Source organism: Pseudophryne corroboree, chromosome 6, assembly GCF_028390025.1.
Source record: "Pseudophryne corroboree isolate aPseCor3 chromosome 6, aPseCor3.hap2, whole genome shotgun sequence".
Taxonomy (NCBI): domain Eukaryota; kingdom Metazoa; phylum Chordata; class Amphibia; order Anura; family Myobatrachidae; genus Pseudophryne; species Pseudophryne corroboree.
In genome coordinates, this window is record NC_086449.1 from 425,501,262 (window position 1) to 425,521,843 (window position 20,582).

Below are 20,582 nucleotides of genomic sequence, written 5' to 3' on the forward strand. Positions count from 1 at the left end.
AGTAAATCTCCCGGATCGTTTTTCTGGAGATCGCTCGCAGTTCTTTTGTTTCAAGGAGAGCTGCAAGCTATACTTCCGGCTTAGGCCTCAGTCTTCTGGGTCGGAGATTCAGCGGGTGGGCATAGTGATTTCCTTGCTACAAGGAGACCCACAGGTCTGGGCATATGGGTTGCAGCCTGACTGTCCGTCGCTTAAAAGTGTTGATGCTTTTTTTACGGCACTGGGCATGTTGTATGATGACCCTGACAAGACGGCCTCAGCCGAGGCTCAGATTTCGATCCTTAAGCAAGGGCGAAGGCCAGTTGAGGTTTACTGTACGGAGTTTCGGAGGTTGGCCCATGATACCCAGTGGAATGACCCAGCCCTGAGACACCAGTACCGAAGAGGTCTTTCTAACCAGATAAAGGACCAACTGGTACAATATCCCTTGCCTGATAGCTTGGATCAGCTCATGCAGTTATCCATCCGGGTGGATAGACGGCTGAGAGAGCGTAGGCTTGAAAGGGAGACTGAGATTTCCTTCCTTCCCAAGGGAACCTCAGACTCTGAGGAATTTTCCGAGGAGCCTATGCAGATTGGGGCTACCCGCCTCTCCTCGCGTGAGAAGACGCGGAGGAGACAGCAGGGGTTGTGTTTGTACTGTGGGAATAAAGGTCATGTGGTAGTATCATGCCCAGAAAAGCCGGAAAACTTCAGGGCCTGAGGGTGATGGGAAATATCCTGTCAGGCCAGAAGTCAGAATTTCCCAAGAAGACTTTTATCATTCCGGTGACCTTGAAGATCCTCGGTCAAACTGTCAAGACTGAGGCCTTTGTGGACAGTGGGGCCGACGGGGTTTTTATGGACCGCCAATTCGCCCTGAAACACTCTGTTCCCTTAGTACCCTTGGCATCGGAAATTGAGATTTGTGGGTTAAACGGGGAACCATTATCCCAAGGTAAAATTACCTCTTGCACTAGCCAGATTTCTTTGTTTATTGGAGCCACACACTCTGAAAAATTGTCCTTTTATGTGACTGTCTGTACTTTTGCCCCATTGGTGTTGGGGTTACCCTGGTTAAGGGCCCACAATCCTCAATTTGACTGGGTCTCTGGGGAGATTCTTAGTTGGGGTACTGATTGTTTCAGGAGTTGCTTGAGCCTTCCAGTCAGGCTCTCGCAGCTAAGTTTGCCAGGATTGCCAGGGTGTTATGCAGATTTTGCGGACGTGTTCTCCAAAAAAGTTGCAGAGGTACTACCTCCCCATCGCCCCTATGACTGTGCCATTGAATTGTTGCCAAATGCTAAGCTTCCCAAGAGCAGGTTGTACTCCCTGTCACGTCCTGAGACTCAGGCTATGGCAGAGTACATTCAGGAGAACTTGGCTAAGGGATTTATCAGACCTTCACAGTCTCCAGTTGGGTCGGGGTTCTTCTTCGTGGGTAAAAAGTACGGTTCGTTGCGACCCTGCATCGACTTCAGGGAATTGAACCGTATCACGATTAAAAACTCATACCCACTGCCTCTCATTTCGGTCTTGTTTGACCAGCTTCGTACTGCCACCATTTTTTCTAAGATTGACCTACGCGGTGCGTACAATCTAATCCGAATAAGAGAGGGGGATGAATGGAAGACTGCCTTTAATACCCACTCAGGGCATTATGAATATTTGGTGATGCCTTTTGGGCTCTGTAATGCCCCGGCAGTCTTCCAGGATTTCATGAATGATGTGCTCAGGGAATATTTGGATAGATTCTTAGTTGTATACTTAGATGACATCCTAATCTTCTCCCATTCCCTGGAGGAACATCGGAAGCATGTACGCTTAGTCCTCCAGAAACTCAGAGACCACCGGCTTGGGGCGAAGCTGGAGAAGTGCGAATTTGAAGTTCAGCAAATCGCATTTCTAGGATATATTATCTCCCCAGAAGGTTTCCAAATGGAGGGTTCCAAGGTACAGGCAGTCCTGGATTGGGTGCAGCCCACTAGTTTGAAGGCGCTTCAGCGTTTCCTGGGCTTTGCAAATTTTTATAGACGATTTATCGCTGGATTTTCGTCTATAGTGGCGCCCTTGGTGGCACTCACTAAGAAAGGGGCGGATGTTGCTCACTGGTCTTGTGAGGCTAAAGCGGCTTTTGCCCGTCTCAAAAGGGCATTTGTTTCGGCCAAGGTGCTGCGACACCCAGATCCAGAGCATCCTTTTGTGGTGGAGGTGGATGCCTCTGAGATGGGTATTGGGGCAGTGCTTTCTCAGATGGGAGTGTCTGATAATCGCCTTCATCCCTGTGCTTACTTTTCCCGTAAATTTTCGCCTGCCGAGATGAATTATGACGTGGGTAACCGGGAATTGTTGGCTATTAAGGATGCACTCGAGGAGTGGAGACACTGGCTTGAGGGGGCTAAGTTTGTGGTCTCAATTCTCACTGACCATAAGAATCTGGCATATTTAGAGTCAGCGAAGCGTCTCAATGCCAGGCAGGCACGATGGGCTTTGTTTTTTGCTCGCTTTAATTTTTTGATAACATATCGCCCTGGGTCAAAAAACATCAAGGCTGATGCGCTCTCGCGGAGTTTTGCTCCAATCCAGGAGACCACCGAGGAGCCGTTGCCCATTGTTTCCCCATCATGTATTAAAGTGGGCATTACCCAGGACCTCTTATCATTAGTCCTTAGAGCACAGGAGCAGGCTCCTCCAGACCTTCCGGTAGGTCTTTTGTTTGTGCCTCCTAGGTTAAGACAGCGAGTGTTCCTGGAATTCCATGCCAAGAAGTCGGCAGGTCACCCAGGTATTGCCAGAACTCGGGAGTTGTTATCTAGGGCGGTGTGGTGGCCCTCGGTGGCTAAGGATGTGGATCAGTGGTTTCGGGCATGTGACATCTGTGCCCGAAATAAGACTCCTAGAGGGGTTCCTGTTGGCCCATTACATCCACTCTCTATCCCATCTAAGCCATGGACCCACATTTCAATGGATTTTGTGGTGGACTTGCCCAAATCCTCGGGGATGACAGCCATCTGGGTTGTCGTTGACAGGTTTTCGAAGATGGCGCACTTCGTTCCACTGGTTGGGCTGCCATCGGCCAGACGCCTGTCTGAATTATTTATGCTGCATGTTGTGCGTCTCCACGGGTTACCACTTGATGTGGTCTCTGACCGCGGATCCCAGTTTGTGGCCAAATTCTGGAGGGCATTTTGTTCCGATCTCCAGATTTCTGTCAGCTTGTCGTCAGGCTACCATCCACAGTCTAATGGGCAGACTGAAAGGGTGAACCAGTCCTTGGAGCAGTTCCTCAGGTGTTATGTCTCCAAGTGTCAGACTGACTGGGTTGCTCATCTGTCCATGGCGGAGTTTGCCTATAACAACGCGGCTCACTCTGCTACAGGGATCTCTCCCTTCCTTTGTGTGTATGGGCATCATCCTAAGGCCAATTCTTTTGATCCCCTGGACTCCACGCCTGGTGGTTCCTCTGTGGTTTCGGTCCTTAGAGGTATTTGGCGGAAAGTGAAGAAAGCCCTTGTGTCTGTGTCATTAGTGACCAAAAGGGTTTTTGATAAGCGGAAAAGACCCTGCAGCTTCAAATTAGGAGACTTTGTCTGGTTGTCTACCAAGAATTTGAAGTTGAGACAGCCATCTCATAAGTTAGGCCCCCGGTTCATCGGCCCTTATAAGATCACCAGGGTTATCAATCCGGTGGCATTTCAGTTAGATCTGCCCCGTTCTTTGGGTATCAATAAAACATTTCATTGTTCCCTTTTAAAACGGGCGATTAGTAATCCTTCTTCCAGTGGAAGACCTTCCCCTCTTCTGATACGTGGCCAGAGGGAGTTTGTTGTTGAAAGGATTCTTGACTCCAAGGAGGTTCGGGGTCGGCTGTCATTTTTGGTGCACTGGAAGGGGTATGGCCCGGAGGAGCGGTCGTGGGTGCGCAGTTGTGATCTTCATGCCCCCAGACTGATACGCTCTTTCTTCTCGCAGTTCCCCGATAAACCCGGTGGTAGGGGTTCTTTGACCCCTCGTCAGAGGGGGGGTACTGTTAGGGTCTCCTGCCCTGTGCTGCCACGTCGTCATGGCAACCGGGAGACAAGTGCTAGCGGAGTAACCTGAGCGCAGCTGATACTCCGGTTCGGGTCTTTTGCTGTGCAGTGGTTATAGGCTCTGTGCACGGCAGGGGATCCGGTGCTGGTTTTTGTGCTCACAGTCTGTGAGGTCTGAGTGGGGCGTGGACAGCACCTGCTTTATAAGGCCTCTTTTCAGGTTAAGCAGATGCTGCTGAATCTTTGTTGGTTAGTCAGTTCCTGAAAGTTAACCAGTACTGTGTAGCTTTGTATTTGTTTGTTGCTTACTGCAAATAGGCCTGGGGATTTGGTATTACACTCTGCCAATCCAGACCTAGCAGTAAGACTGGAGTCAGTCGTTTAGCTTGCTGAGGTTCTGTTACTACTCTGTGAACTTAGCAAGTTTGCGGCTGTATTCTAAGACTTGCCTGTCTAATCCTGTCTCACTGTGCTAGGTGTCAGGGGTCAGTTTAGTGGCAGTAAGCTGAACCTGTGCACTGCAAGTGAGAATTAGGATTGTGGAGACTCTCCTTGTGTCTATCATTCCATCTCTGACCAAGGAGTTTACTGCCACACCCGTTGGTAACCCTTTAGGGTTTTGCTGTTGCCCTTAGCAACAGCATTTTGGGTTCTCTACGTATTAAAACACAACATCTTGCTTTTCCCATCTGAGCATTTCTAATACAAGGGAGATACCCAGTTCCTTAGCCTCTGGGCTTCTCTGTTCACTTTGTGTGTATTTTGTTACCCTATCACCTTCTGTGTACGTTATGTCATATTCCCCAGTCTGTCTGTGAGTCCATTTGTTTTGCATAACAGTTCAAACACCAGTACATTCCTGCAGGCACTGGAGTGCATAACAGTTCTCACACAAGTACTTTCCTGCAGGCACTGGTGTGCATAACACTAGTTAGATGCTTGGCTGCATTGGGAGAGGAATCAGCAGCAGAAAGTAGTAATAATGCCACTATACAGTATAGCTCATTGGTACGGCCTCATCTAGAATACTATGTTCAATTCTGGAGGCCATATCTTCAAAAAGATATTAATACATTAGAGACTGTACAAAGAAGGGGAACTAAAATGGTGCATGGCCTAAATCACAAAACATACCAGAAAGACTGAAAAATGTTAAAATGTAGAGTTGGAGCAGAGAAGGGAAAGTGGGGACATGATAGAAACTTTTACATATATCAAGGGTTTTAACAAAGTCCAGGAGGGAAACATTCTTCAAATGAAGAGAAGCAATAGGACACGAGGACACGCACTGAGACTGGAGGGAGATAGGTTCAGGGGAAATTTGATTACAAATTACTTCACAGAAAGGGTAGTGGACAAGTGGAATAGCCTCCCATCAGAGGTGGTAGAGGCTAAGACAGTAGAGCAATTTAAACATGCATGAGACAGACATATGGATATCCTTACAAAGAAAGAAGGATCAAATAAGGTTTGAGATAAAAATATGGTTAAAAAAAAGGGTGAGACTAGATGGGCCAAGTGGTTCTTATCCTTCTATCCAGAACAAAAATTTCTATCAGGGACTGGGGCTCCTTTTTGTATTTAAATTATCACATAAAAATACCTTGATATCCCTCATCACATATACAAACAGATCCGGTTGTACAGTATCCATGTCCACTGCAGAGTTTAGGACAGGCTTCTCCAATGTACACATGATCCACAGCCCAACTCTGCTTCTCAGTCTCATCACCTTTCTGAATCCAGCGGAACTGCGTAGCACTATGGAACAAGAAAAAGTATTATGATTTCACTCAGTTGTTTACCATCTATCTTCAAAGTAGCGTTGTTCATATATACAGTATATATATATATATATATATATATATAAAAGAAACAGGGATTAATATTGCGCCACTTGTGATAAAAACAGATATGTTGTATGAAGGATATTGGCAAATTAAAAATGACACTCCCCTTAAGCTACTACCGGGGCGTCAGCTGGATCCCTCAAATATGTACAGGGATGGTGATTCCCTGAATGGAATTTACGAATAAAAGGGGGAATGAAGGATATATAGCGACCACGGTGTCAATATAATAAGTATAAAATTGCCAAATCTATTCAATAAAAAAGTATTTATTCATGTACAATTAAACATAAAACAAATATAAAAAAATGGGACAATAATAAAACCACAACTGAACTAAAAGCACTTAAATGAATTTGTATAAAACTACAATAAAAACAAGTATAAAGATTTTTCCTTATCTTAAATGAGGTAGGTGAAGGTTACCAACGCGTTTCGTCTGATGAGACTTCTTCAAGGGGTCTTGAAGTCTCATCAGATGAAACGCGTTGGAAACCTTCACCTACCTCATTTAAGATAAGGAAAAATCTTTATACTTGTTTTTATTGTAGTTTTATACAAATTCATTTAAGTGCTTTTAGTTCAGTTGTGGTTTTATTATTGTCCCATTTTTTTTTTAGATTTTTTTTATGTTTAATTGTACATGAATAAATACTTTTTATTGAATAGATTTGGCAATTTTATACTTATTATATTGACACCGTGGTCGCTATATATCCTTCATTCCCCCTTTTATTTATATATATATATATATATATATATATATATATTTATTATTACATGAAATATTATGAAATATACAAAGAAAATATTAGTAACATCTTTGTATTATTCTTATTATTTTTATATTCAAATGTCTATGGTAGGGGTGAGGGCCTAGCTTTTCCACACATCTCTGATCATAACTTGCCATATTTCCAGTGGTATGTACTGCTGCACCTGTGTATAATGCCCACATGAACCCTTGGGCTCATATACTCTGTGTGAATCTGGCTCTAATACTAGCGCCTCCTCAGCCATTTACCTCACCGCACATCCCTGATATAGAGACTAAGAGGGCCCTTGCAGCAGCCATTTCAGTGAGAATTGTGATGTGTGTGTGAAAAAGCTGCAGTATCTACCTGTATTCAGTAAGGGGTCTGCAAATGTCTGCATTAGTCGAATCTCGATCCTTGCATGCGCACAAATCAACAAGTTGGCTTCTAGGGACTGCAGCCCCTACAAGCTAGAGATGGATGCCATAATAGTAGGGGTGTGGCTTTCCACTGGAAGCACTTTCTACCATTGAAGTCCAAACTGGCAGTCCCAGGGATGTTGATGTATGAACCATGTTGATGTATGACAAAGGAATTTGATATGTGTGTTAGCTCTCTTGAAATGTACGGTAGGCTCTCTCAGACACGCAGAAGAATAGCCAAGTCTCTTGGAGGCTGGTGGAGGCCGTCCAAAAATATGCACTTTCCGAGTGAAGTGGGCAGTCTGATTAGCTTAATGATGTTATTCACGATGTATAGCAGGGGTTGGGGCCACGATGACGCAATTGCACTTTTATGTCCCCCACACTGCCCGCTTTACTACATCACCAAGCTGGCTTCCCCCCTCCTGGAGGAGTTGACTCTCTCGTTCTATAAATGTATTTATATACAGATGTGCCCTCCTACATCTTTGCTCCGTGCGCTACAAGTCGCGTTACACATAAGGCGTGAGTGCCATGTGACTCAGTAGCGTTGAGTGTTTTTTTTTGGGGTGTTTTTCCAGCGATAATGCTTATTAGATGCAAAGTAATGTAATAGAATGCACCAAATGATATGCAGCATGCCTATATTTTGTGTGTGACTGTGACTGCCAAAGTACTTGCATAGAAAATGCTATGCTACAGGGTTTTCATGGAAAACACTGTAACTTGGAATTTCGGATGTAGAAAGAGCCGCATTTATAAATAGAATATTGGATTTGGGTATGCGTGACCGGCGGTCAGGAGATTGCTGGCTAGCATACCTACGCCGGCATCCCGGCAGTGGAATGCTGGCGGGGAGGGAGCGAGCGAGCGCAACAAGCACCTTGCGAGCTCGCTGCGCTTGCCACGCTGCGGGCTCTGTGGCGACTTCCCACTCTATATGGATGTCGTGGACTCCTAAGAGTGGAAATAGTCCCTGCTAGTTGGCATGCCGACTGCCGGGATTATCAGGGGGCGGGATGTAGGGTGAGGTGTCCTGACCGCCGGTCAAATAACTAGATCCCGAACATTGGCATGCTGCATATAGGGGGTAATTCCAAGTTGATCGCAGCAGGATTTTTGTTAGCAGTTGGGCAAAACCATGTGCACTGCAGGGGAGGCAGATATAACATGTGCAGAGAGAGTTAGATTTGGGTGGGTTATTTTGTTTCTGTGCAGGGTAAATACTGGCTGCTTTATTTTTACACTGCAATTTAGATTGCAGATTGAACACACCACACCCAAATCTAACTCTCTCTGCACATGTTAAATCTGCCTCCCCTGCAGTGCACATGGTTTTGCCCAACTGCTAACAAAAATCCTGCTGCGATCAACTTGGAATTGCCCCCATAATTTTAATCAACAGAAGCTGCTTGTGTGTCCTATTACATTACTTTGTGTCTAAGATGCATTTTCACAGAAACAAATGCAAAAAAAGATGCTCAGCGCTACTGTGTCCTGCCACGGCAAGGCGCAACGTCAAGGGTTATTTAGCATGACTGCGGCAAGGATGTAAGAAGGACTCATCTGTTGCCTGACACATCCTTGTCATTATGCACATGACATTTAACTGTAGCTGTGGAAACATGAGTCGCTTGCTAATCTGCTTGAAGGAGACTAAGAAATATTATAAAGAGAGTACTCTCTTACATATTATTTTTACACTTTATTTACATAGCGCCACCAATTATACAGCCAGGGGCGTTTTAAGAGAGGAGGAGGCCCGTGTTCAGCCTCCTCCGTTCGGGCCCCCTCCTCTCTGCCCAGAGCACTGTAGAGACTGAGCACTAGAGGGCTCAGACTTTACTGCGCATGCACAGATCTCCGGGAAAATGTTGCGGTGGCCATTTTCCCTGAGATTTCTCTACTGCGCATGCGCAGAACTACATGAAAATGGCCGCTAAGCCATGTTCACGGAGTTCTAATAGCGCTTTGGATGCCGGCGCTGGACTTCGGAGGGGTGAGTATTTTAAAAATGGGTGCAGTGTGTGCGTGGAGGCCCCCTCTGGACTCAGGGGCCCGTGTGCACCACACACACTGCACCCATTATAGAAACGCCAGTGTATACAGCGCTGTACAGTGTAAATTCTCGATTACACAGATATAGTCATATACTGTATAAGAAGAGTTCATAATAGGGTACAGTTTAGACAGCAGTATATCTTTGGAGTGTGGGAAGAAACCAGATGACATGGAAAACAGTTAGAATTTATATACTGCACAAAGATAAAACTGTGGTCTGGAATCTACTGCATGACCAAGCGCTAGGAGTTAGCAATACTACCCACTGTGTCAGCATGCTGCATCCCAGATGCATACCTCCCAACATACCCCCTGGTTTTGTGGTGCTGACAGTTTATACAAGAGATCGCTAGCCTTTGTTCTCTGTTATTATGCTGCTTCTTTGTACCTGCATTTGCAAATTGGACAATATTTGAATGTAAAGGGGGGTACACACGGAGCGATAATCTAAGCAATCTGACTAGATTGCTTAGATTTTCAGCAAGATCGCTCCATGTGTAGCCCTAACAGCGATAGCGATTCGCAGCCCCGCGCATCGCTATCGCTGCTGCTAGATTGGCCTGCATGCAGGCCAATCTAGCGGGTCGCTCACTTCACCCGCTGGGTGAAATGAGCGCCCCCACCGTCTCCCCCCGCACGCTCAGCACAGATCGCGCTGTGCTGAGTGGCGGGAGAGATGTGTGCTGAGCGGTTCGATACTGCCGTATAAATCCAGTCCAGTGGTACTGCTGTATTATTCCAGTGGTACTGGCGTATAAATCCAGTGATACTGCTGTATAAATCTAGTCCAGTGGTACTGCAGTATAAATTTAGTGGTACTGCCGTATAATTCCAGTGATACTGCCGTATAATTCCAATGATACTGGCGTATAAGTCCAGTGATACTGCCGTATAAATCCAGTCCAGTGGTACTGCCGTATAAATCCGGTATCCGGACTCCAGGTCGACAGCACAAAGGTCGACACACCTTAGGTCGACGCCAATTGGTCGACACACCTTAGGTCGACATGGACAAAAGGTCGACAGGAACAAGGTCGACATGGAAAAAGGTCGACATGAGTTTTTCACAATTTTTTTCTTTTTTTGAACCTTTTCATACTTAACGATCCACGTGGACTACGACTGGAACGGTAAAGTGTGCCGAGCGAAGCGGTAGCGGAGCAAAGGCACCATGACCGAAGCATGGCGAGCGAAGCGGTGCACTAATTGGGGTTCCCGGTCACTCTACGAAGAAAACGACACCAAAAAAAACATAAAAACCTCATGTCGACCTTTTTCCATGTCGACCTTGTTCCTGTCGACCTTTTGCCCGTGTCGACCTTTTGCCCATGTCGACCTAAGGTGTGTCGACCAATTGGCGTCGACCTAAGGTGTGTCGACGTTTGTGCTGTCGACCCTCAGTCCCAGACCCATAAATCCAGTGGTACTACCGTATAATTCCAGTGATACTGCCGTATAATTCCAGTGACCCTGGCGTATAATTCCAGTGGTACTGGCATATAAGTCCAGTGATACTGCCATATAAATCCAGTCCAGTGGTACTGCTGTATAAATCCAGTGGTACTGCCGTATAATTCCAGTGATACGGCTGTATAATTCCAGTGATACAGCCGTATAATTCCAGTGGTACTGGCGTATAACTCCAGTGATACTGCCATATAAATCCAGTCCAGTGGTACTGCCGTATAAGTCCAGTGGTACTACTGTATAATTCCAGTGATACTGCCGTATAATTCCAGTGATATTGCTGTATAATACCAGTGGTACTGCCGTATAAGTCCAGTCCAGTGGTGGTGCCTTGTGCTGCATCAGTCCAGTGGTGGTGTCTTGTGCTGTATATTATTTACTCCAAATAAAAGGGTTATATACATTACTTATATTATTATCCAAATAATTTTTACAGGATTTGCCCTGTGTGGTGTAGGGATATGCTCGCCTGTGCTGCATATTATTATAATAGCTCCAAATAAAAGGGTTATTACTATCCAAATTAATTTACAGGCTTTGCCATGTGTGTGTGTGGTTTAGGGGTACGCTCTCCTGTGCCACCAATATTTTGCGTGTATTACATCTGGGCAAATTCCAGTTTGTGCCGCACAATTGTGTCGCTTAGCTTAGCCATCCAGCTACCTCATTGCACCTCTTTTTCTTTTTTGCATCATGTGCTGTTTAGGGACTATTTTTTAAATCTGCCATCCTGTCTGACACTGCAGTGCCACTCCTAGATGGGCCAGGTGTTTGTGCCGCACACTAGTGTCGCTTAGCTTAGTCATACAGCCACCTCGGTGCAACCTTTTGACCTAAAAACAATATTGTGAGGTGTGAGGTGTTCAGAATAGACTGGAAATGAGTGGAAATGAATGTTATTGAGGTTAACAATACCGTAGGATCAAAATTACCCCCAAATTCTGTGATTTTAGCTGTTTTTATTTTTTCCCCAAAAATCATCCAGATCCAAAACCAAAACACAAAAGGGTGGTTTTGGCAAAACCAATCCAGATCCAAAATATGAGCATGGAACCAGAACCAAAACCAAAACACAAAACACGAAAAGTGCCTGCTGCACATCTTTGTGTGAGGACTCCAGCACCTCCACTGGAACAGTAAGGGGATCTTACAGCACACAATCTTAGGGAAAGTCAGGTTTAACAGGTGGCGACTGGCCCCTATTGGTGCAGAGATGCCCTTATTCTGCATCCAATGGGGATGCATCTCTGGATCACACAGCTGCTTTGAGCTGGTAGATAATCACAAGAGTGGCCATGCAGTACAAATAGTCTTCTCCTGAAGAGGACATACTGTAGGTTCAGTGAAACTAAGCAGCAAAATCTTTCTCTAATGGGCAAAACCATGGGGGTAATTCAGACCTGATTGCTCGCTAACTGTTTTTTGCAGTCCTGCGTTCACATAGTCGCCGCCCACCGGGGAGTGTATTTTAGTTTTGCAAGTGTGCGATCACATGTGCAGCCGAGTGGTAAAAAAAGATTTTGTGCAGTTTCTGAGTAGCCCAGGACTTACTCAGCCGCTGCGATCACTTCAGCCCCACGGGACCGGAACTGACGTCAGACATCCACCCTGCAAATGCTTGGGAATGCCTGCATTTTTACAACCACTCACAAATGCCTTCTTCCTGTCAATCACCTTGTGATCGCCAGTGCAAATTGATTTTTCGCACAAACCCATTGCAGAGCAATGAGCCGCTTTGTACCTGTGTGACGCACCTGTGCATTGCGGTGCATACGCATGCACAATTCTGACCTGATCGCAGCGCTACAAAAAAACACTAACGAGCGATCAGGTCTGAATTACCCCCCATATACAGTGCAGGTGGGGCAGATGTAACATGTGCAGAGAGAGTTAGATTTGGGTGGGGTATGTTAAAACTGAAATCTAAATTGCAGTGTAAAAATAAAGCAGCCAGTATTTACCCTGCACAGAAACAATATAACTCACCCAAATCTAACTCTCTCTGCACATGTTATATCTGCCCCCCTGCAGTGCACATGGTTTTGGCCATTAGAGAAAGATTTTACTGCTGCGAACAGGTCTGAATTAGGCCTAGGAAAGACAGCGATGACTGTCGTCAGCGGACTGCCTTAAGAGTTCTACAATGGTGGATTTAATATTGGTGGCTGACAATGCTTCCTTCTTACAGCCGCCACACACTTTCCTCTCTAACCACTAAAGTTGTTATTTCACCTCTTCACTTACACACCTCAGATTCCAAGATAACTTGGCAGGACTATCTTTACCATCTGTTTCATGTTATTTATAGTAAGATCATGGATACACTATGAGGATCCAGTCAACAAGGTATAGGGGTGCCTAAAATAATGAATGAGTGATATCATTCATTCAGTATGTTTATTGTCACCTCAGCATTCCACACTAAGATCCAGGTGCTAACATAGAGGGACAGCAGTTGGCAGTGCCTTACCTGTGGAGTTGTCAGGTGATGATCTTCTATGACTGCAGTGGGCTGGGAGTGTGTGTTGCTTAGATATAATGTCATAGCCAAGCACCACACCCCAAAGTATAGAAGACTCTGTCTACCCCCACTCCATACTAGGTAAGAGAAGGGGAGCGAGTGGCAGTATAAGTGGGGAGAGGGTGATTTGAGCTCTGGGTTTATATAAAGCAAATCAAACGTTTATAATGTAGATCAGGACTAGTCATAGAGACGGGTGGTAATCATGTCCTCCGGCATGCCGACCAACAGGGACTATTTCCACTCGTGGGTGTCCACGACACCCATAGAGTGGGAATAGAACCCGTGGCGACCGCAGGCTTGCTGCACTCGCCCCTCCCCGCCGGGATCCCGGCGTCGGTATGCTGCCGGGATCCCGGCGTCGGTAAGGTGAGCGGCGGTCAGGAGACCGCCGGTCACCCGTACTACACCCATAGAGACGTATTATGTGATCTGTTCAATATGTAAATCTGCTACCGCTACACACTGGTGAAAATGTAAGAAACAAAACCCTTGTTTTTTTTTTTGAGCAATCGAAGAATACAACATTACAGAACAAAAACCATGACAGCTGAATAACAATGATACAGCGTATATCAAGTGCATGTTATGTTACCAAATGATTGAATACCTGGATGAGACATAGTCTGGAAGTTGCAGCGTTACTCTTTTCCACACTGAGCTATTGATGGAGTTATAGATTGTGGCTTCATGGAACTGGAACGGGGAGCAGCCAATGCTGTTTGAGGAGGAAGGAAGGCACTGCGTCTGAATCAGCTGCCATAAATCTGTTCTGTTAAAAAATATATAAACATGGCAAGAGATCACCTAAAGAAACAAAATTCTGATTGGAAGTAATGCAATGTATGTGTCAATTCATAGGGTCAGTAGTTCTGTGTCATGGATAGATTCCATTCTGCAATATCTAGGGTTGATATTCAATTATCACTGATGTTTGTTCATGATGTGCAACAATGCCTAGCACCACAGACTTGGATGGCCACTAATTGAATACCCTCCAGGAAGAAATTGTTTTCCATGTATTACACATTTATATATTGTGCGCAAACAAAATATGGTTGCACAGATTGTTCCTTATTATATGATATATCGTCCTTAAAAAGCCACACCACTTTAGGGGCTGATTTTGAGTTGGACGGAACTGCTTAGGGTCTGATTTTGAGTCGGACTGGCCCACAGGAGTACAGGAGAAATTCCCGGTAGGCCCCACTGCCCAACCCCTCCTCTAATGTCAGGTTCCAGACCGTGCACTGTAATTAAATACAGGTTGAGTATCCCTTATCCAAAATGCTTGAGACCAGACGTGTTTTGAATATTGGATTTTTCCGTATTTTGGAATAATTGCATACCATAATGAGATATCATGGTGATGGGACCTAAATCTAAGCACAAAATGTATTTTTTGTTGCATATACACCTTATACACACAGCCTGAAGGTAATTTTAGCCAATATTTTTTATAACTTTGTGCATTAAACAAAGTGTGTGTACATTCACACAATTCTTTTATGTTTCATATACACCTCATACACACAGCCTGAAGGTCATTTAATACAATATTTTTAATAACTTTGTGTATTAAACAAAGTTTGTGTACATTGAGCCATCAAAAAACAAAGGTTTCACTATCTCACTCTCATTCAAAAAAGTCCGTATTTCGGAATATTCCGTATTTCGGAATATTTGGATATGGGATACTCAACCTATATTATTACTCTGTAAAAGGGTCAGTTACCTGAAGCAGGACCATGGAACATGGGTGCTTGGTCCATTTCTATAGAAACTTCACCAAGATTACCCCCTACTGCCTATCAAAATGAGCAGTTGGGATAACAGATCTAATGTTTTCTTGTGTGAAAATTAAATAACATTTAAAATATAGCATATTGCTAACTACAATGTTGTTGTAAAAATAGCAACCAACACTTAAGTTATCCAAGTAGTAATAACTATAATTGATAACTGAACCTTTACTAGATTAATTCAGTTCCCATTGAGTTGGCTGGTGTGTGCAGGGGCCCCCTATCATATGTAAAGTACATTAATGTGCTATATATAGACAGGATCACCACCATGTGCTTATTATACATATGTTACATTATACAGTACTTCTTTCCCGGGACAATGGTGCATTCACTACAATGCATAATCCGGTAGATTATACTGCATGAGCTATCAGTATTTTCTATATACAGTATATTCATAAAGGGACCAGGACCATGAAGTGTAGTATCCATGTTGTCTGCAGGCTATGTCCTCTTTAGTGGCTGGGCAAGCCTCTGTTGGGGCTGGCTACACCCTCTAACCATGAGCCCATACCACTGCATTCCCTTAATGCCCCAGTCTGATACTCTATCCATCCCTGTGCCTTTTGCCGCTCCAGCGCCTGTGACTTTATGCTAATGCTGCTACAAAGCCTTTTTATGGTGTACAGTGGTGACTCCGAGTGTGCAAGGACCGAGACATCCACTTTGAGCATCTTTAGACACTGAAATACAGCTTGTTGTGTCTTTAGATGTCATTTTCGGATGCACACTCGAAACTTGCACCAGTCTTGTACGCAGCCACTTTCAGCAACACTCCCATAAGGCACAGCATCTCTGTGTGTCTGATTAGCTGTCTCACTGTCACATGCCAGTAAACGCCCAATACATCTGTAATAAAGTCAGAGACCGTGTGTCTGAATCAGTACAGCCACTCTGTGCACTAGCATTCGGCACGCATTTGCAGTGCGACTCAGATGCATGCGCAGTAGATAAACATTGCTCCACTGCGTCCAACATTGGCAGTGCATGCAACTCAGAATCAGGCACTTAAAGTTGAATTTGTTCCAATAATGTGGCCTACAGTAGATATGGAATTTCTGCATGGTAGCAATGTTACAGCAAAAATAAAGATAATGAAAACACTCTTTAGTTTACTCATTAAATCACCATGTAATATTGTATGCTGTGACACTGTAATTACTTGCATCTTACCTGTCATCCTTTGTATACTCAAGCATTACTGAATGAAGATCAATGCATGAATTCACTTCGCAACCAACCACAATCTGAAAAGATCAGACACAAATTACTAGCACAGTACATATTGCATAACTTGCAGTGTTACTGTCAGAATACTTAGGGGTATATTTACTTCGGTACAGGTTTATAGAAGTGCAGGTGCTGCCCATAGCACCTAATCAGATTCTAGCTATTATCTTCTAGAAGGTGCTAGATAAATGATAAGCACAATCTGATTGGTTGCTCTGGGCAACATCTCCACTTCTATAAACCCACACCTTAGTAAATATACCCCTTTATATCTCAAAGAATTGGGAAATAAAGCAGGTGATACAGAAAATAATGATACAGCATATGGCAGTTGGTAGTCATTATATCGATATGAATAGTATATCCATGAGAGGATGCTGTATACTATATTTGACTGACTAGCAATGGTACATGTTGTTTCAGGCAATGAGATGCTTTTATGTTTATACTATTAATTATTGTCTGTGTTTATTATAAAGAAATGTAATGTTTGTGTTGAAAGAACAACATGTGGCTAGCAGCCACATAACATATTAGGCATAGAGAGGACAGCAGTTTCATGGTCCATAATTCTCATTTCCATAGTGTACTCTTATTTTTTTATTTTATGAAATGTACAAGATAAATGACCGCTACAAACAAATTGGTTGTTATTGGCAACTTCTATTGTCACCTAACCAGCCACTGTGCTCCTACATGACTGCAGCAACCACTTGCCTATATGTTATTATACCAGGTTGGGGCTGATATACCCACCCCGGGATCCCAGCCGCCAGAATGCCGGCAGGAAGGTCAAGCACAACGGAGCCCCTTGTAGTGCGAGCCCACGAGTGGGAATAGCCCCTGTTAGTCGTGTGAATGCCAAATTGTTTCCTTAAAAATATTTAAAATGCCCGCTCTAATATATATTGTAGACGTCTTATTACCATTTGCCATGAATGTGCGATGTACATCGCAAAACACTGCATCCGATAAGAGAAAACAATACACCCACACATTATCTGAGTTCCAAAGCTCATTGATGTATATATTTGTTATTAAAAGGATATGGATTCACTATATTACAATGTACAGTATACCTATAGTTACATGGTTTCAACTCACACAGTAAGCAGTTAAAACATACAGTTACAGGCCAGCATACAATACCATTATCCTTAAATTATATAAATTCGTCTCTCCATATCACTCACTCTCTCTCTCTCTCTCTGTAAAATCATGCAGGAACTGGTGTAGAAGCAACTCTAGGGCGCAACTGTAGGATAATGTGTGTCATCTGAATCGCTCTTACAGTGCTGTAGCAATTAATTTGATTACCGAAATAGCACTCAAAGAGGTGTATTTACTAAAGTGTGGGTGTTCAAATGTGGAGATGTTGCGCATAGCAACCAATCAGATTCTACTTATAATTTATCTAGCACCTTCTAGAAGATAATAAACAGAATCTGATTGGTTACTATTGCCAACATCTTTTGTAAACCCACACTGTAGTTAATATACCCCATACACTCCAGAAACACTCTGCACTGTCTATATGCCAGTCGCACAAGTAAATAAATGCCAGGTATAAGCATATATCACATTACCAAGCTCCTGTTACCTAGAAGAAAACACCTTAGTAGGACCCGTCCCATTCACAACATGGAGCTCCACTACCATGGACCAATAAGAGACACTACTGCAGCACTGAATTAAATTTTCCCCCACATCTTTAGCTTGGATTGGAAAATAGTTATATAAACATAGAAATATGGAATTTGACGGGATACAGTTGATATACTGGCGGTCGGGATCCTGGCAGTCAGGATGATACCGACACCAGAATCCCGACCACTGACAATGGCGCAAGCCGGAATGCCGGCTAACAGGAGCTATTCTCACTCGTGGCATGAGCGGGGGGAGCTCCGTTGCGCGGTATGCTGACCTCTGAGATCCCGACCGCCAGCATATCAGCCCCAACCTGAACTCGATTGCAGATAAGAACCACTTGGCCCATTAAGTCTGCCCTAGACACATTTACATGCACACTTACACACTAGGGTTATTTTCTTTTTATATCAGGAGCCAACTGACCTACCAGTATATTTTTGGGCAGAAACCAGAGTACGTGGCGGAAACCCACGCAAGTATGGGGAGAATATAACAACTTAGTTAGGGCCATGGAGGGAATCAAACCCTTGACCACAGTCTGTGAGGCAGTAATGCTAACCATTACACCATCCATACACAGACAGATTTGTGGACCTTATTCAGTAAGGATTGCAGATTCTGCTTTTTAGCAGAATTTGTAATCCTTTCAATTGCATGCTGGGGGATCCCTATCGCAGAGCAAGGCCATCCAGCATGCTACCCACCGCCCACCCACTGCGATCATCATGTAATTGTAGCCTGGCTGCTACGGCAGGAGTCCCGCCACCATTTTTTTAATCAGATCATCTGCGTGTGATGACATGCAGCCACCCCGAAAACACTGCCAACATGCCCCCGTTATCCCGACGTTGCCCCAAAAATGCCTCTGCCACCTGCGGGTTGATACCGGGTTAGTTGTGCGGTGTGAAAGGGGTATTACTGATCCTATATGCCACCAATTGGTACCAGGTAGGGCCTTGCTTCTGAATTGTAGGATATCCAATAGCAACTTTACCTTTATCAATGTATACACTCCAAATAAAGCCCAACTGGCGTTCCTTATAAAGTTCTCAATTTGGCTCAATCTCATATAAAAGTGGCTGTTATCTTTGGTGAGGATCTAAATTGGAATTTGGACCCTCGCTTTGACTCTTCTAACTCTTCACCCTGATACTCAGATAAGCTTCACCGTAGGGTAAGGAAAGTTCTTCATGATTTTCAGCTTATAGACGTATGGCACATTCAACATCCCTCCACGCGGGACTATACTTTCTACTGACACCCTCACAACACTTACACTAGACTTGACTACCTGTTTATCTCACATAGATTTTTTGCAGCTAGCAGCAGCTTCCTCCATAGGCAATCTTTCCTGTGCAGATCACGCCCCTAACTCTTTGAAATTGTGTCTGTGGTCAATTCATTCAAATTCATACAATTGGAAATTGCACAAATTGCTCCTTCAGGATCCTTATTGTCAGCAGCAGATTAGGGAGGCGATTACCGTTTACATCAATGTTAATGATAATGCTGAGGTCTCTAAGCTTATGGATTGGGAGGCGCACAAGTGCATTATAAGAGCCAAACTCACTCAGTTGGGCGCTTACATGAAAAAGCAACGGCTGGCTGCTAGAGATGCCCTAGTAAAGAAAATTCAAGCTCTGGAGCTCTTACATAAAGCAGCTCTTTCAGAAGAGGTACTCCAATCTCTTTTAAAGGCCAGAAAGGAACTTAATTCCTATATGTTGGACAAAATTAAACTAGATTCGCGAAAATGTTGCAGTCACTACTTCCTTTGGAGAAAGAAACCTGGGAAGCTCTTGGCGAAGGCTTTGCGAGCTCAAAGGGCAGCAGCATTCATAACTCAGGTTAAATCACATACGGGGGCTGTTTGTAACACTACAAAAGAGATAGCTGTGGCCTTTCAGCTTTTCTACTCTCAGTTGTATAATTTGCGTGATTCTAATGGGACAGAGGCCCTCATTCCGAGTTGATCGCTCGCTAGCTACTTTTTGCAGTCGTGCAAACGCATAGTCACCGCCCACGGGGGAGTGTATTTTTGCTTTGCAAGTGTGCGATCGCATGTGCAGCCGAGCAGGACGAAAAAGTTTTTTGCAGTTTCTGAGTAGGTCTGAACTTACTCAGCCCTTGTGATCACTTCAGCCTGTTCTGTCCCAGAATTAACATCAGACACCGCCCTGCATTCTTAGTTACCTGCTGCAGGCAACTGCAAAGTTCAATGAGCTCACAGGCTTTAATATGGTAATGTTTGATCCCCTCTACCGAGCTAATATCAAGGAGATCTTTGGGGAAAATCCTGTACAGTTGCTGTATATGTACTGTCTCCAGTTGCTAATTCTGGTAGAAGAGGTCTTGCTGAAGCTTCAGAATGCTTGCAAGGAGAAGAAGAACTGTAGATGAACTGGAGCTGCAGCACGACCTCTTCTGTTGGCCGTACTTGTAGGATTTGCTAATACCCTTAGGAGACGTAGAATATGATGTATCAGTGGTTTTACCAGGGACACCTCCAACTAGGGGGTTTGGGCTTTGCAAGTGGTGGCCCTCCTTTGTACAGGGCTGGTAGACACTGGAGGCAGTTAGTTACACTGGTCGCTATAAGGCGTACTGGAGGGGATATAGTTATGAGACCGGACGTCGGGATCCTGTCGGTCAGCATACCGACGCCAGGATCCCGACCGCCAGAATGCCGTCAGGGGGGCGAGGGTATTCCCACTCCTGGGTGTCCACAACAGAACCAAGTGAATGTTGCGATACCAGGGGACAGGCAGAATCAGTTCAGTCAGAATCAAGAGATTATTAGAAACACTACCA

General features: G+C 44.5%; 1 protein-coding gene across 4 annotated transcripts in view; it reads right to left on the minus strand.

Annotated features, from left to right (window-relative positions):
• The window catches only part of RELN (reelin), an 856,893-nt gene that overhangs the window by 46,435 nt on the left and 789,876 nt on the right, over window positions 1-20,582 (minus strand). For all 4 annotated transcript variants that reach the window (XM_063927014.1, XM_063927013.1, XM_063927012.1 and 1 more), the window contains exons 58-60: window positions 16,065-16,138; window positions 13,697-13,858; window positions 5,614-5,771 (exon numbers count right to left, since the gene is read on the minus strand). In XM_063927014.1, coding sequence (XP_063783084.1) covers window positions 5,614-5,771; window positions 13,697-13,858; window positions 16,065-16,138 — 394 coding nt within the window. The remainder of the gene's footprint in view (window positions 1-5,613; window positions 5,772-13,696; window positions 13,859-16,064; window positions 16,139-20,582) is intronic.